Below are 15,000 nucleotides of genomic sequence, written 5' to 3'. Positions count from 1 at the left end.
ACCGGTAAATAATGTGAAAATAAAAGTTAATTGATACCTCCATTTATAGCTTGTTAATTAGCAAAGTTTGATCATTGTCTCTTCTGTAGGCTGTCAAATATTGCAAGGAAGGATGTGTCAGAGTCTACCCTGTTCTCCAAGAGTGCCTTGTACATACTGTAAAACAAGCCATGAAATCCAATCAAGATAGTGGTGCAAACTACAACAAGCTACAACCCTAAGCTACTATAAACCTCTTAAGTCAGAACTAAGTTAAGATACAGTGTTGCAGACCAGAAGTTACAATAGTTGATTGTGTGAACTGAAGTGAATGTCAATTTTGTTTCCCATAATAATATCTGTAGGGCGATTCAAAGAAACATTTAACATGTGAATTACATGACTTGTACAGTGTACATGTATGACAGATGGCAGAAATCTTATTGCTATAGGATCAAGGGCACTAGTTTTTGTGCACAAAATTTCAAATAGTTTTGACAGCGTGTGATTTTTCTTAGAGTGTAGAGTGTGAGAGTGACTCAGTCATGTGACACTGTGACAGAATAAACCTAAAAGATTAGGCACTTGTAAATTTTGGAGAACACTGCTGACTGGCAGGTGAACCCTCTTGAGCGAAAATAGCAAATAAAAATGATACATGATTTGTATGATTCAGTGTTGTGCAGGGCCCGGGGTTTTTCACAGACTTGTACACTTAAGGTTTTTATGTTCACAGGTTAACGCAAAGTTAATTGAAGAATATTCAAAGGTTCACATAGTTTATTATCAATTCACTTATTTCATGTGTTGTTACAGGATGTGTCAAATTTTGCACTTAACAATATTGGTGGCCAAATATTTTTACTATATTAAAATCTTGCAGTACTGAAATTTATAAATTTCAAAGAAAGTAATAATTATTTCATATTTAAAACACATTTCCACTTTAAAAAGGAACTTAAAATGTACATTGAAAGGCTTTTAGTTGTATCATGGCTGTCTGTTACCCCATGGCTCCCCATGTTCATCTTCAAAACCATGTTACATTGTTATACAATAAAGTGTATCTGTTACATGTACTTTGCACATAATTAAATCTGAAGAAAAATTTGAACATAATTATAACAATTTCCTTTTCTTTTCTCAAGCAACTTTTTTGGTTCTAACTTTTCTAGGAATAGGCATTGCAAGTTCATCAATTCTAGGTGTTGCTTGTGCAGATTTAGCTCCTTGGGAAACTTTCCACACATTTGGATCATAATCCTCATTGTACTGGCTGCAGCTCTTGGGCCGTGCAAGCTGCTGTACTCTAAGAGATGGAAGGGCTTTCATAGCAGATTGAGAAACGTCCCAGATAACAGGTCTAGCTTCTTTGTAACTGCGATGTGGAGGCTTGGGATCAGAAAGGGCAAGAACCCTCTCTGACGCTGTTCCATTCTTTGCAGCTTCTGTCAAGTCAGACTCCCATTCACTCCAGTCCCATTCACTGTTTGACTTGATTTTTAGTGGTGCATAGGTTTTGGGCTGTGACAATGATTCAATGTGCTGAGAGGGCTCTGCTTTCATGGCTGCTTCACTGACAGTGGTTTGAACTTGTCGACAGGGTTTATAATCTTGATGGAGAGCTTTTGGTTCTGACAGCATTTCAACCCGTCCAGATGCTGTTGCTTTCATTGCAGCAGCACTGACCGGCCATATTGCACTTGGTCTACAAAAACAAGGGAACAAGTATGTTCTTTAAGAAACAGTAACCATTGTGTTCTTCAGTCACATTTGACTAAAAGTCAAACCAAAAGATAAAAAACGTGAATTAGTCAAGCTGAAATGTTTCCAAATAACAAAGAGTACAGCCTCATATAGTTAAGTCATGTTAAGTAGCTCTGACATTAAAAGTAATTTTAAGTGGCTTTAAAAATTTTGAAATTGAGTTAATTTATACTGGCCATGTCTAAGGTCTCCCAGGAAGCTTGTTTGTGTCCAATTTTGGAATAAAAAATGCTAAATTAAAAACAAACACGTGGAGCTACATGTATGTTATTTCTGTCTGCCTCTTATTCCTTACCTGTCTCCAACATAGTCTTTATGAAGTTGTTTGCTGTAAATTAGCTGCAACTGCCTCTCTGATAAAACTGGTACAAAAAAACAAAAGTACAGCACAAGTTAAATCCAATAAAACGTATGCCTGTAATTTCTACGTGTATAATTATAAAAAAGTCCTAAGCAAAAACTGAAATTGTTAGCCAATTTAAAAATGGGAGAAGTCCCAGATATTGGTTTATAAGGTACAAAAATAGATGTTAAATTCTTTTAACGCAAGCCAAAAGTACATACCACTCTTGGTTGGTTCAATGTTATCCCAATCCTTTCCTAAATTGTTGTCCCAATAAACTGATCGCCTATAATATAGAATATTTACATTTCAGCTTAATTATTGTTGTTATAAAAAAAAATAGTGCCAAGTTAAGTAAACAGCGAGTAAATTTAAACCCAGGCCAGTTTTTCGCTTTCATTTCCATCCCAGAGGTCCCTCTTTTGGTCGCTATGATGGAGAAGCAAAACCAGCCTCTTCAGCTACAGTTTGCCAACCGATCCTTTCCAATTGCATGTATTCCACGACCAATCTATATCAACACCCACATAATATTAATATGGTCCAAGTCATTCAATATAGTTTTTGTTTATCAACCTCCAAAAAATTAACTCTACAATTTTTGAAGACTTCTCTCAAAATCTGTGATTTTTTCGCCAGCCGAACAACTAGCAACAGACTCACCTGTCCTCGATGAAACCAAATGGAACGGGTTTGGCTCGTGACAGACTTTCAATTCTCGAACCACCTGAGAAAAGGGATAACTTCCGGTAAAAAAAAAAAAAGAAAAGAAAATTAAAAAGAAAGTGAATAATGTAAATTCTAACTTTTTGCTGCCACGTTGTCACGATTTTCAGAGTTTATAGATTGTGTTTGTTTGCTTTTGTGTTGCACTTGGCTTGCCATACTGCTAGGTGAGTTAATGTTGCTATGCACGCAGCAGTAGTGGCAACTTGCTGCATAGCAACAGCAAAAACCTGAAACCGCAAACGCCCAGCGGATACGTTTTCGAAATGGGTAACAAAATGGCCTCGTTGGCTGGTTCGTTTTCCGGGTTTGCTGGGAATCTTGTGCCCTTAACGACGATTGAAAATCTTTCTCCGCGGGTTATACGTATTCTTGGGTGTAATGCCAGCCCCATGACGCTGCAGGGTACCAATACTTATCTTGTGGGGACTGGAAAAAGGTAAGTCTCGTAAGAGTGATGCCGTAGACAGGGGTAGATCGGGTCAGAGGTGCCCCAAGCTCAGTATGATGATGATGAACTTTTTAATGTGTGAAGAATCTCTAGCGCATAGCACCAATTGGTGACACAAAAAATAAAATAATCTAGGCTAACAATGCTAAAAATGGTAAAAGCTAGGGAAACTAAAAAGAAATCTAAAACCTATTTTAATACAAATAAAATTTTGCTCAATGACGTAGAGTTTCAAAGTTAAGTATTACAAAGCATACAATTGCTGCAGTCATCATGAGTTATGACAGTCAGGTCTGTTCTGTCAGGTATGATCATGGCCGACAAAAACATAAGGATTTGTATAGCTTAAGAAGATAGTTATAGCTTAGGAAGATAATTATATGAAACAAATCTCAATCATAAAGCCTAACTTTTTTGCCATTGTGGGTAGGTTCCTTCCTTTGTGGTTATTTCCCAGATCCGACGTGATTTGAGCCATTTTTCAATGTCTGGGTTGTCAACGGTTATAAAAAAGTCCCAAGGCCGGAGACTAAATTCTCAGGAGCTACCAATTTGAGTCAATTATTCAGGGCTAAAATGTTCCCACAGTCACAATTCCAGATCAATCAATTTACAAAGATTGAACTTTCATCTCAACCCACCATCAAAACAATAGCAGTCCTGCGTTCAATGTCAGGTGGTAATATTGCAACAAAACAGCTTTCGAAGGAAGCGCGTTATCACCAAAATGGCCATGGCTTTGACCATTTATGACAAACTGAGCCTTAACAGCTTTGTCAACTGCAAATTTGTGTATTTCCCTGGGTGACTCTCGACATGACTGCATTGACTCAAGTTTCAAGGAATTGCTAGTTGTTGTCCTTCAGTAGCATTTGGAGTAATGATTGCAAGTTCGAATGAGGCCTAACACTACTGTGAAGTTTTTGTACCCAATTATTCCATCAGGGATCAACCCTAGTATTGGAATTGGGCCCACACAAGGACAGAGAAAAACTCTGACCAGGGTGGGATTTGAACCCACGACCTTCGGATTAGATCACTGCTGCTCTACCGACTGAGCTACAAGGCCGTGGGTATGTGAGATGTTATTCACAAGGACAAATTTGGCTCGGCCATGAAGCCTAATTTTAAGTAATAGCTTGATAAATACAGTTAGGATTGTGAACAGCCTACTACGTACAAAGTCCTATTAACTAATAAAAGCGGCATGAATGCCCAAAAGTTTGTTCACTGCGGCTTTCATTCTCACATCTCTCAACGCTTTCTGGCTTTGCGAATGTGTTTTTGAAGTTTGTCAACACGAAGGAGGGGTGACTGTGATTGGATGACATGACTGAGACAGTGCAGTTATGTCAGGAGAACCAGTTGTCGTAGACAAACTATGGTCTTCCACCCTGGTAAGGCTCAGTTTGTTATCAAAGGTCAAAGCGGTGGCCACTTTGGTGATAAAGTGAGTTCCTTTGAAGGCTGTTTTGTTGCAATATTAGGTTAGGGTATTAAAGGATTGCTTACAGGACTGCCATAATTGCATGGATGTTGGGTTGAGATGAAAGTTCAATCTTTGTCAATATTGATTCTGACTCAAAGTGGTGGTTCCTGATAATTTAGTCTCCAGCCTTGAGATTTTATTATAACTGTTGACAACCCATAAATTGAAATATGGATCAAATCATGTCTGATCTAGAAAATAACTACACAGGAAGGAAGCTATCCACAATAACAATATGGTTAGGCTTTCATATAATTATTTTCTTTAAGCTTTTTATTGGGATGCCCGCACAAATCCTTAAATTTTTGTCAGCCATGCTCACACTGAGCTTGGGGCACCTGTGATTGGGCAGACTTTCATATACCGGACAAATTGGCGGAGGTCAAAAGAGCCTTTTTTTTTTCCGATTAGGCCTTGCTAATTAGTTATTGTGATGTTAGCTTTGTTTTTTGGTGTTACGGACACTAATTTTTTTAGATCGGGTATATGAAAGACCAGCCAGTAGATCCATCATAAGAAATTTAACAAATTCTTTAAACATGGCGAGAGTTGCAAGTCAGACTTGCAGTTGATGGTTTCGATGCCTAACTGCCAGCTTTTCCAAAACAAAGCAGTGTCAAAAGCGCATCACAACGAATTCCCCTACAGTGATCATGAATTCGAACAGGGCTGAGGAAGCATACTTGATCGCCAATGATCCCAAGCCAGGGGGGCCCTTCTCAACAGAGTGACTTTGCATGATTTGCATAAGTAAGTAAAGTATAGGATTTGGCTGGGTGGGGGTCCCGATTTGGCTGTGCCTGTGTACAATTTATTTGCTTTGTAGACACACTTCTTAGCTACAGTTTGTAAGGCTGCTCGAACTTGGTATCTCTTGTTTCAGAGACAATTGTGGCGACCACTAAGCCACAGAAGACTTAGTGGTACAGAGCAACAAAAATATATGTATTAAAGAATTGCTTGCATGACCAGAAATGCATTTTTGTGTTTTGATTACACACAATGTAATATCCGGTTATTGTATGACTCGGTAATGTCACATCTTACCGAGCAAATTACATAATTTTATCATTTCCCTGTATGGTTTATGACAAAAAGTGTTAAATAATTTTAAGTACATTAGTTGTTGTCCTTTCAGTAGCATATTGATAGTAATGACTCCAAGTTCAAGTGAGGCCTAACACTACTGTACTAATGATCTAAATTTAGGGTTAGGGTTAGGGTTGGGTATAAAACCTTCACAGTAGTGTTGTTTTAATATCGCTATGAAAGGTGGCAATACTCAAGGAAACGAGTAACACAAACAACATTCAACAAAGCCATGCTTTTAATCTCCCCTCCCCTGAATTCTGGAAAAGCCCTAAAGACTACTTCATGTAACATCTCCCTTTGTAACAATAAAAAAGAATGATGGGGAAACATGTAACAGAAATAAAATGTTAAATCAAAAAGCATGCAAAACTGACTTTAAAACTATAAAAAACAAAAATTAAAATGTTTTGTTTGTTTGTTTGTGTTTTAAATTGTTCTCAACCACTTCTCAAGTGCTTTTTAAATACTTCAACATCTTTTCTTCTGTGCGGTAACCTCAACAAATGTTAAAAGTTCAAAGTTCATTGTCTCTAGATGACAGTCATCAAATCTGGAAGGGCACACACTGGTTCTGCCACTTCGAGTAACAAAAGCTTGTTGTGGTTGTGAAGTCACAGTCTCTTCAACTGCATTAGACTTTGACTGGTGCCTTTCATGAGTGTGTCTCATTGTTGGTGCCTGTGTTGAAGGAGATCAAATCTGCCTTGGCATCTGGTAATGACTCAGTTGGTGACTCTGCATGACTAGGCAGATTCGTGCCACTGCAATCGGATGGGACCAGTTCTTGGCTAGGATCTCAATGAATGAACTTGCAATTCCGTCTGTACAGGTTTCCACCCTCTGTCTCAATAAGATAGGAACGTTGTCCAATTTTTGCCACACATGAACCTTTCTCCCAAGGTGCTTTAGGGTTTACGGGCTGGAGCCTTACTGGTTCTCCTACATGGAGCCCGGGCAATGGGTTTGCATGCTTGTCATATGCTGCTTTGGCCTGCTGTCTCTTCCTTTTAATGTTTTCTTACACTCCATCAATAACCTCTGGCTTCAGTAATGCTTCAGTTGTTGGAATGGTGGTCCTTGACCTTCGAGACATCAATTTTTGGACTGGGCTTAAAACATTACTGTCGGGTGTGTTACGCCACTCTAGCAAGGACAGACTGGAGATCTTTGTTACCTCGTTTTGCCTTCTTTACCAGATTCTTTGCGATTTTGACTGCCAACTCAGCTTTCCCATTACTTTGGCTATGTAATGGTGAACTGGTAGTGTGCTGAAATTCCCCATTCACGAGTGAACTTGCTAAAGTGTGCTCTTGAATACTGTGGACCATTATGACGTGCAAATTAGTTGCGTTTGGTTGCATCTATCACTGATTCTGCAGTAGTGTCTGATAGGAAATCAAGCTCAAAATAATCACTGTAGTAATCAACAGTCACTAAATGGTTCTCATCGCAGAGAGTGAAGAGATCTTGACCAACCTTTGACCAAGGGTTTTCAGGGATCTTGTGGGTCATCAATGGTTCCTTTTGTTGTCTAGCTAAGAAGTCATTGCAAACTTCATAGTTCTGAACTTGATCTTTGATTTGGTCTGCCATGCTCGTCCAGAATAGCACATCACGTGCTCACCATACACAAGCATCAGGCCCAAGGTGGCTGGAGTGAGTTCTTGCAATCATTTGAGATCTCATAGAAGCATGGACAATCACTTTCATTCCTTTGTACAAGACACCATCTTGAACTGTTAACTCTTCTTTGTAGTTCCAATACTCACGGATACAAACCGGAAATTGTTCTTTGGTAAGCGGCCAACCTGTCATAATCATGTTCATGAGACTTTGTAATGTGGCATCTGCAATTGTACACTGTTTGATCTGCTGATGAGTGCCTTCTGATAAACGCATGTAATCAGGTTGATTGATGTCAGCAATCTCTTGAAACAACAATTGCTCCTGGCTGAGCTGGAAGATTTGATACTCTGGGATGCTTTCACATTGGCTGTGATCCACTTGGAGGTAAGCTCTACTTAGCATATCAGCGATGTACATCTATGGTCCAGGGAGATACTTGACATGAAGATTGTACTTCTGTAATCAAAGGAGCATACATTGCAGCCGTTTTGGTGCAGAGTGTAGCGATTTCTGGAATATTGGTACCAATGGGTTGTGGTTGGTCTCCACTGTAGTTGATTCTCTTCCATGTAGGTACTGATTGAAACGGCTGCACGTGAAAACTATCACCAAGCTCTCTTTTTCTATTTGTGCATATCGGCGCTCTACAGCTGACAGTGATCTTGAGGCAAATGCCACAGGCCGCCCATTCAGGAGAAGCGTAGCTCCCAGGCCAGACTCTGATGCACTTCTGTAGGAGGCAGTGTGGCCCAGTGGTTAGGGCGCTTGCCTTGAAATCCAGATATCACGAGTTCAAGACACGCTCTGACCACTCGTTGAATTTGATCCTGGTAGTCCCTGGTTCAACTTCTCACCTGCACTTGTAAATAGCCAACTGGTTTGCTTCCGGCCAGTTGGGATTCTTAACAGTTGTTGCTGTTCTGTTCCGTTGTTTCGTTGTGTTTCATTGGCCCCGAAAAGCCCCTATGGGGAGCGGTCAATTAAGTATGTAATGTAATGTAATGTAATGTAATGTAATGCATCGCATTTGATTTTTTTCCTGTGTTAATATTGTTTTAATAGTCTCACCTATTTTTGTATATTGTAGTTGTCATTTTTTCCATTCATTTCCATTGAAGGCTGTAGCCTGACAGCCGAAAGCTCAAAAGTTTTAACTGTATATAGCCAGTGAACGTTTTTATAATTTTTAAGATGTTTTACCCTGGCTACGATTCCTCTATCTTTAAATGAAACTGGATGTTGACCAAGATATTGTAACGCAAAAAAAAACTGGCTGAAATACTGTGAACTTTGAAGGAAATTGGCGAAAAATACTTTGCTCTGACTCTTTTTTTTGGTTCAAAAATTTGAAGATTTCTTTTTGTCATGGTGCTGTCTCATGGTAGAGAGACTTTTCAGAAAAAGAACCCCCCCCCCTCCCCCCTCTACTAAGATTCAAACTATGTTGTAGGTACATGTATCTCCTCATTCACAGGCGATCAGAGTTTGGTCAAGGAATAGAAAACAACTGTTTGTTACACTTGCATGTACATGTATAATAGTCAAACTAATACCCTCACAAACACTACTTATAAATTGCATTTCTCTTAGCCGGATATTGATTGACACTGGAAGTGGTGGCTCCCACGAATATACAGCACATCTCAAAGAAGTTTTATCCAGGAATCAAATAACTATTCAAGAGATTGTATTGACTCATTGGCACCCTGATCATGTTGGGGGCATCGCGGATGTCCTTAAGTGTGTACGAAACACAGGTAACAGTCATTTGGTTCCTGTTCTTGTGACTTACATGTAGAGTGATTGAAAGGTAAATGTTACAGTACCTCTCAAAAGTAAATAACCACTTGGTGTCATGTTTCCCTAGCGATGCGAATCACGTCGCACGCTACGTGATTCCTGTCCCGTGTGACGCAATTTGCATAGCGCGAGAGTAACCAAAGCATAAATTCTGGCATGAATTTAGGACTAATCAATCAATTTCGCATATAAATTATCCTCTCTGCAGTAGCATGATTTAGGTAAGTCGATCATGATATTTATTACATTCATTTAGAAATCACTGGTGATCCTTGCAATGTGATTGACTCTCAGCAGTGCAATTTATTCCCAAATCGGACTTTTTTTGCATCTCGTAAATTGCACCATTTCCCCAGCCAATGAGAATGGGCCACTAAAACAAAACAACCAATCAGATTTCAAGGCTTGTTTAGGGTTACCAATCAAATTGCAGGAAAATGAAAGACAAAGAAAACCATTGTGTGGCGAATTTTGCAACTTTCGTTCCCAACTGGATTAATTTAATAATTTTATTGACACTGACTAAAATCCTGTATCTTAGCGATTAGATAATAATTATTGTCACAGTGTGATTTCTAAATGGATGCAATGAAGTGGTAACTGAACTTTGTATCGTGCAATTTTGTTCTGAAATCATACTTGTGATTTCAAATTGAACTCGCCCTGTGTGCTTGTTCGATTTTGAAATCACATGTATGATTTGAGACCAAATTGCACTCCACTCAGTTCAATTACATGTACTATTATGAAATTGTAGGGGAATCTACGTCGAAATTGAATGAGTTGCCAATAATCAGATCCCTCTTTATACGCAAAGGGGTCTCAGGGATCGCCAGGAGGCAAACATTGCAAGTCGCTGCAAGAATATATATGGCAGAAATCTAAATGTATTTCGACGTCTAAAAAAACTATTTTGGCGAGAGATCAACACTTTTTTCGACACAGTTTTATCAGAAATCGATTTGGGCAATGAAATGAATAACCATGAAATATGAGATAGAATTTAGCCAGATTAACCTTGCTTGCTTAAGTTCCTGTAAGCTTTATTGTGAAATTGACATCTTGTCATGGTCATGAAATATTACAAAATTATAGGTATAAATCTGAAGGAAATATTAACACAATAAATCCTTTTTGTTCTATTTACATATGTACTAAGGCTGTTTTCTTATTAGTTGTTAATAATTATTATTAGTTAGTCTTCTTATTATGGCTTCTGGAAATTTACCTTCTCAAAGGAGAGACTGAAGTCGTTGTCAGGGGAGATGGAAATTGTTTTTACGGAGCAATTGCTCTTTGGAGGGATCCTAAGAGGTCCTGTGAGCTTTATTGTGAAATTGACATCTCGTCATGGTCATGAAATATTACAAAATTAGGTATAAATCTGAAGGAAATATTAACACAATAAATCCTTTTTGTTCTATTTACATATGTACATGTATAGGCTGTTTTTACTGAGTTGCCGTATGGCAATCACAGTCGGAAAATGGGTAGATTAAATTTTTTTTTTTTTCCGTGTCGGTAAAAGTCTTGCCTGTCACTCCCCTGGTAAGTGGTGCCTTTGTGCATAGAGCCCTCTGCGCGTATTTTCTTAGGATCGAGATGGTAGTGGAAATGCGTAGATTTCTCTGGTGGACACAGGAGAATCATGAACTTAACCTGCAATGGCGTCGAAAGTCATGTAAAACGAATGGCGTTTAGTGGATCTTTGAATAAAATATACTTTTATGAAGCTCAATAATGGAAAGTCAGTTGGATAAACCAGGCAGGCGGTGAAAAACCAACACCTGGAAACTAAAAAGCAACGAGTAATGGACTTCGACAAAAATCTATTGCCCGTCGAGCCGAAATCAAAGTGAGCTGTATTTCTAAAATAATATTTACCCAAGTGTGACGGTTATGTAGAACACTGAAACCAAATGGAAAATTCTCTGGTAACTTATGGGTTCAACAAAGACAGAGAATGATTGAACAAATCGAACACCTTACGTGGATCTGTGATCAACTCTGCACAGTCTTCAGGTAAAAAAAATAATTGGAAATGTAACAGCCGAGAATTATTTGAAAGAAAGCTTGTCGTGTATTTTGTGCTTCATTATTCAAGGAAAGGGTTCTTCATGGAAATGGTTTGATCCTGAAATTTAGTTTGTTGCAGTATTGCGCATATTTGACACGATTGAGTTTCTTCTCTTCACGCACGTAATGAAATAGAAGGGGTTTTGCCTCTAATAGCAAATATGTTGTTTGTCTCAAAAAGTTGTTCGCTGGAAAAGGTGGCCTGTATGAATTCATCATGACATGTTTTATGATATGCGAGCTTAACTGGATAGTTTTTTATGGCAATAGTAAAGCAATTCTTGTCAAAATGAGGTTAGCGTCTTCTGGTGTGTTAACTGAACTAAATCGTGAGTTTGTATTTGCCGTCTGCTGCGTAACCTTGATTTCCACTCTCAAAATTACCTCCAGAACCTACTTTTTGCGTAGATTAAGCTTTTAGAATGATGTTCTTGTTTTGCATAAAGCAAGCTAACAAAATATGTACCTTGCTGAGTTCGCATTTGTTAGCGTTCATTGTATTTTCGGTCCGATGCTTCTGTTTCGTGAGGGGTATATTGTTTTGGTCTCCCATCCAAACACTAATCCCGCTGAACAGGGGCTTAACTTCAGTGAACTTTGGTATTACAAAGCTGTCAGATGCTCGGTTAGGGTCTCTGATCGTTTCCAGAGAATCAAACTCTCTGAGGGTTGTTACTCTGAGTGGGGCTCAGTTCCATCCGGTGTCCCTCAGTGGACGAAATTAGGACTGTGGTTGTTTCTTGTTCTCAATGATCTAGCAATTGACAACGGTATAGCCCACATATGGAAATATGTTGATGATACGACAGCATCTGAAGTAGTAATCAAGGGCAGAGCAAGCAACGCCCAACAAATTGTAGATAATGTAGCAAAGTGGTCCTCAGATAATAGAGTCAAACTGAACATGGATATAAGTGTAAAGAACTTAGGATTTCGTTCGCAAAGGAGGAATCACATTTTGCACCTATTGTTATAAACAACAAGGAGTAAGGTTTGGTGAATAGTGCCAAATTGTTAGGTGTTACCTTATTGAATAATCTCACGTGGAACGAGCACATTAATGAAATCATTAAGAAAGCATCCAAACGCTTATATTTTGTAAGTCAGCTGAAAAGAGCAAGAGTTTCTAAGCAAGATTTAGTTCTTTTCTATACCTCTTGCATCCGTTCCATTCTGACCTATGCATCTCCAGTGTTTTTCTATGCTCTTCCGGAGTACCTCAACAATGAAGTAGAACGTATTCAGAAAAGGGCTCTTAGAATTATTTGCCCTGGACATTGTTATAATGACGCAATGGAACTTGCGAACATTATTCCAGTTAGTGATTATATATCTTAGAGATTTGTAAGCAAACCTTTGATAGGATAATTAACGATTCTGGTCATCGATTATACAGTCTAGTCCAACAACGCGGACCCTCACAATACGCTCTTAGGCGCACCAGGCGCTTTTTGGTTCCGAAATGCGAGACGGAAAGATACATGAATAGTTTTATCATTAGATCATCTATTAATTATATTATTACTATTAATTATATTATTACTATTTTATTAGAATTATTTATTACTACATTTTAACATATTTATAGATTTTGAAAATATGCAATTCAGCTTGTAAGCTGCAATATATTTTTATAACAAACTATCTATCTATCTATCTATCTATCCATAACTGCTATGGCCCTACATGGTTTGGGCATACGGCCTCTCATTGATAACCTCGGGGAGGTAGTTGATCATAAGAGGTGTAAGCAGTCATGTTATGCGGATAACAGTTCAGCAGGAGGACAACTGATTGAAATGAAAAGATGGTGGGATCAACTTTGCTTGAAGAAGTTGTTGTTAGAAGGAAAAGATCTCTGGCACTTGCTCACAGCCCTACCAATCAAATCCCTGGGATACACATTAAACAAGCAAGAATTCCCGGATAATAATTTGCATGAGATATGATTGGAGAATCCCAAATACACGTAGCTACTGTTTATATGGGGTTAATAATGAAATCAATCATGCCCTCTCATGCAAGAAAGGTGGTTATGTGATGATGAAACACAATTGTATAAGAAACCTTGAAACTGAGCTGATGCAAGAAGTGTGTAGCAATGTCAGAATTGAACCTGAACTCATGCTACTTACCGCGCACCGGTGGCTCAGTTGGTTGAGCACCGGGCTGTCACATGGAAGGTCGTGAGTTGAACTCCGGCCAGGCCAACACTCAGGGTCTTTAAATAACTGAGGAGGAAGTGCTACCGTTGTAACTACATCTGCAAATGGTTAGACTTTCAAGTCTTCTCGGCTAAGGACGATAAGCCGGAGGTCCTGTCTCACAGCCCTTGTTCATTAACTCTGTGAGACGTTAAAGATCCCACACAATATTCGAAAACAGTAGGGCACGGAGTTCCCGGTGTTGTGGTCTGACCTTTCCAGCATGTGGTCAGCTTGGCCAGATTAGCTTAAAGGGCTTCTTCGTGAATGAGACCACAATTGTGTATAACAGCCAGAAGTCAGACTACTTAGCCAAGTGCTGGAGCATCACTCAAACACTCAAACTCAAACAACAACTTGATGAGGAATGGAAACAATGCAGAAAATGCCTGTCTTGATGTGTCAGGTATTGGAGCTTGGGGGCCATTTGAAAGAACATTCGTAGACATAAGAGTTATGCACCCAAATGTCCCTTCATTTATTGACAAAAATATTGATCAGGTGTATATTTCTCACAGAAAATAAAGGAAAAGAACATAAAATGAACGAGTGATACAAATGGAAAAGGACATTCACTCCTATTGTGAATGGCAAAATCATTGGGTGTTGGTAACAAGGCTGATGGACATCTTATGAAGATGTCCGGAACTACAAGTACATTAAAACAAGACTCAGATCAATTAGCAGCGAGAAAAAGCTTACACAATGACCCTGAACAAACGACAGCCCCAAAAAGGTGGCACATTTGAGCCACAAACAAAAGCCAATTTTAGAGCTTCTGCGCCTATAATTAGCGACAAGAACAAACTTTCGGTGAGAAATTTACCTTGTCCTCCAAGTAATCTTCTTCAACATTTGGCGGCAGAGCAAACGCAATAAGGGTGGTGCACATATCTTTCTTTTAAAAGGATTTTGAAGGCTTTTCGGGCCTCGATCGACCCACCAAAAGAGCTCTTTTCCTGAAATTGAAGTGCTACTATGATCAACTTTTTATCACTTGAATTTTTAGGTTTATCACATATAATTTCAGGAAAGATTAAAAATGCCGTTTGCAAGTATGTGCTTTGGTTCCAGAGAAAATGTGTCAAATATGCAAATGAGAGGACTGATGACGTCATTCCTTCAACCCACTATAACATCAAGTAATAAATTATATTAAATAGAGCCATCTCGGTCAATTTGTAGCAGAGATCATTGACACTTGGCAGGCTAATAGTTCTACACGGAACACACCTACAGCTATGAAGAAATTGGTTCCCATGACAAATCACACTTTTCCAGTTCCCTCCAACCTGATTTCAATATTTTGGTGATCTTTTGCGAGAAAACATTTCACAAGGCCACAAACTTGACCTAACATATATTTAAATGCTTGCAGGATCATGCAGACGAGACACCAATTGCAAATATCAAAATGAATGAATGAATGAAGCTTTATTTAATCTCG

General features: G+C 38.8%; 3 protein-coding genes and 1 long non-coding RNA gene across 5 annotated transcripts in view; 2 read left to right on the top strand and 2 right to left on the bottom strand.

The window, feature by feature from the left end:
* LOC138003640 (uncharacterized) overlaps positions 1 to 172 on the bottom strand; it is a 17,884-nt gene extending 17,712 nt beyond the window's left edge. The window contains exon 1 of the long non-coding RNA XR_011123623.1: positions 38 to 172. This is a non-coding gene — a long non-coding RNA (uncharacterized lncRNA). The remainder of the gene's footprint in view (positions 1 to 37) is intronic.
* The window catches only part of LOC138003632 (exosome complex component MTR3-like), a 19,967-nt gene extending 19,326 nt beyond the window's left edge, over positions 1 to 641 (top strand). Inside the window, exon 11 of the mRNA XM_068849811.1 lies at positions 90 to 641. Within this exon, the coding sequence (XP_068705912.1) occupies positions 90 to 221 (132 nt within the window). The 3' untranslated portion in view covers positions 222 to 641. The remainder of the gene's footprint in view (positions 1 to 89) is intronic.
* A 100-nt stretch (positions 642 to 741) lies between these two features.
* LOC138003631 (sperm microtubule associated protein 2-like) lies at positions 742 to 3,036 on the bottom strand. The gene is made up of 5 exons (XM_068849810.1): positions 2,896 to 3,036; positions 2,753 to 2,816; positions 2,311 to 2,375; positions 2,042 to 2,108; positions 742 to 1,687 (listed from the first exon to the last, which is right to left on the bottom strand). The coding sequence occupies exons 1-5, from the start codon at positions 2,972 to 2,974 to the stop codon at positions 1,123 to 1,125; spliced, it is 840 nt and encodes a 279-aa protein (XP_068705911.1). The 5' UTR covers positions 2,975 to 3,036; the 3' UTR covers positions 742 to 1,122.
* Positions 3,037 to 3,066: 30 nt separating this feature from the next.
* LOC138003628 (endoribonuclease LACTB2-like) overlaps positions 3,067 to 15,000 on the top strand; it is a 98,744-nt gene continuing 86,810 nt past the window's right edge. For both annotated transcript variants that reach the window (XM_068849806.1, XM_068849805.1), the window contains exons 1-2: positions 3,067 to 3,254; positions 9,064 to 9,230. In XM_068849806.1, coding sequence (XP_068705907.1) covers positions 3,082 to 3,254; positions 9,064 to 9,230 — 340 coding nt within the window. In that variant the 5' untranslated portion in view covers positions 3,067 to 3,081. The remainder of the gene's footprint in view (positions 3,255 to 9,063; positions 9,231 to 15,000) is intronic.

The sequence above is a fragment of the Montipora foliosa genome, chromosome 5 (genome assembly GCF_036669935.1).
Source record: "Montipora foliosa isolate CH-2021 chromosome 5, ASM3666993v2, whole genome shotgun sequence".
Lineage (NCBI taxonomy): Eukaryota > Metazoa > Cnidaria > Anthozoa > Scleractinia > Acroporidae > Montipora > Montipora foliosa.
The sequence above is the reverse complement of the archived record's forward strand: the minus strand, read 5'-3'. Positions and strand labels throughout refer to the sequence as shown.

Bases quoted from the DNA above. Each gene is read 5' to 3' on its own strand.
- LOC138003631 (XM_068849810.1), bottom strand. From the start codon at position 2,974: ATGGCAAGCCAAGTGCAACACAAAAGCAAACAAACACAATCTATAAAC. The intron at 2,817-2,895 runs GTTAGAATTTAC...CCCTTTTCTCAG, and splicing joins TGACAACGTGGCAGCAAAAA to GTGGTTCGAGAATTGAAAGT. The intron at 1,688-2,041 runs GTAAGGAATAAG...TTGTTTTTGTAG, and splicing joins AAAGACTATGTTGGAGACAG to ACCAAGTGCAATATGGCCGG.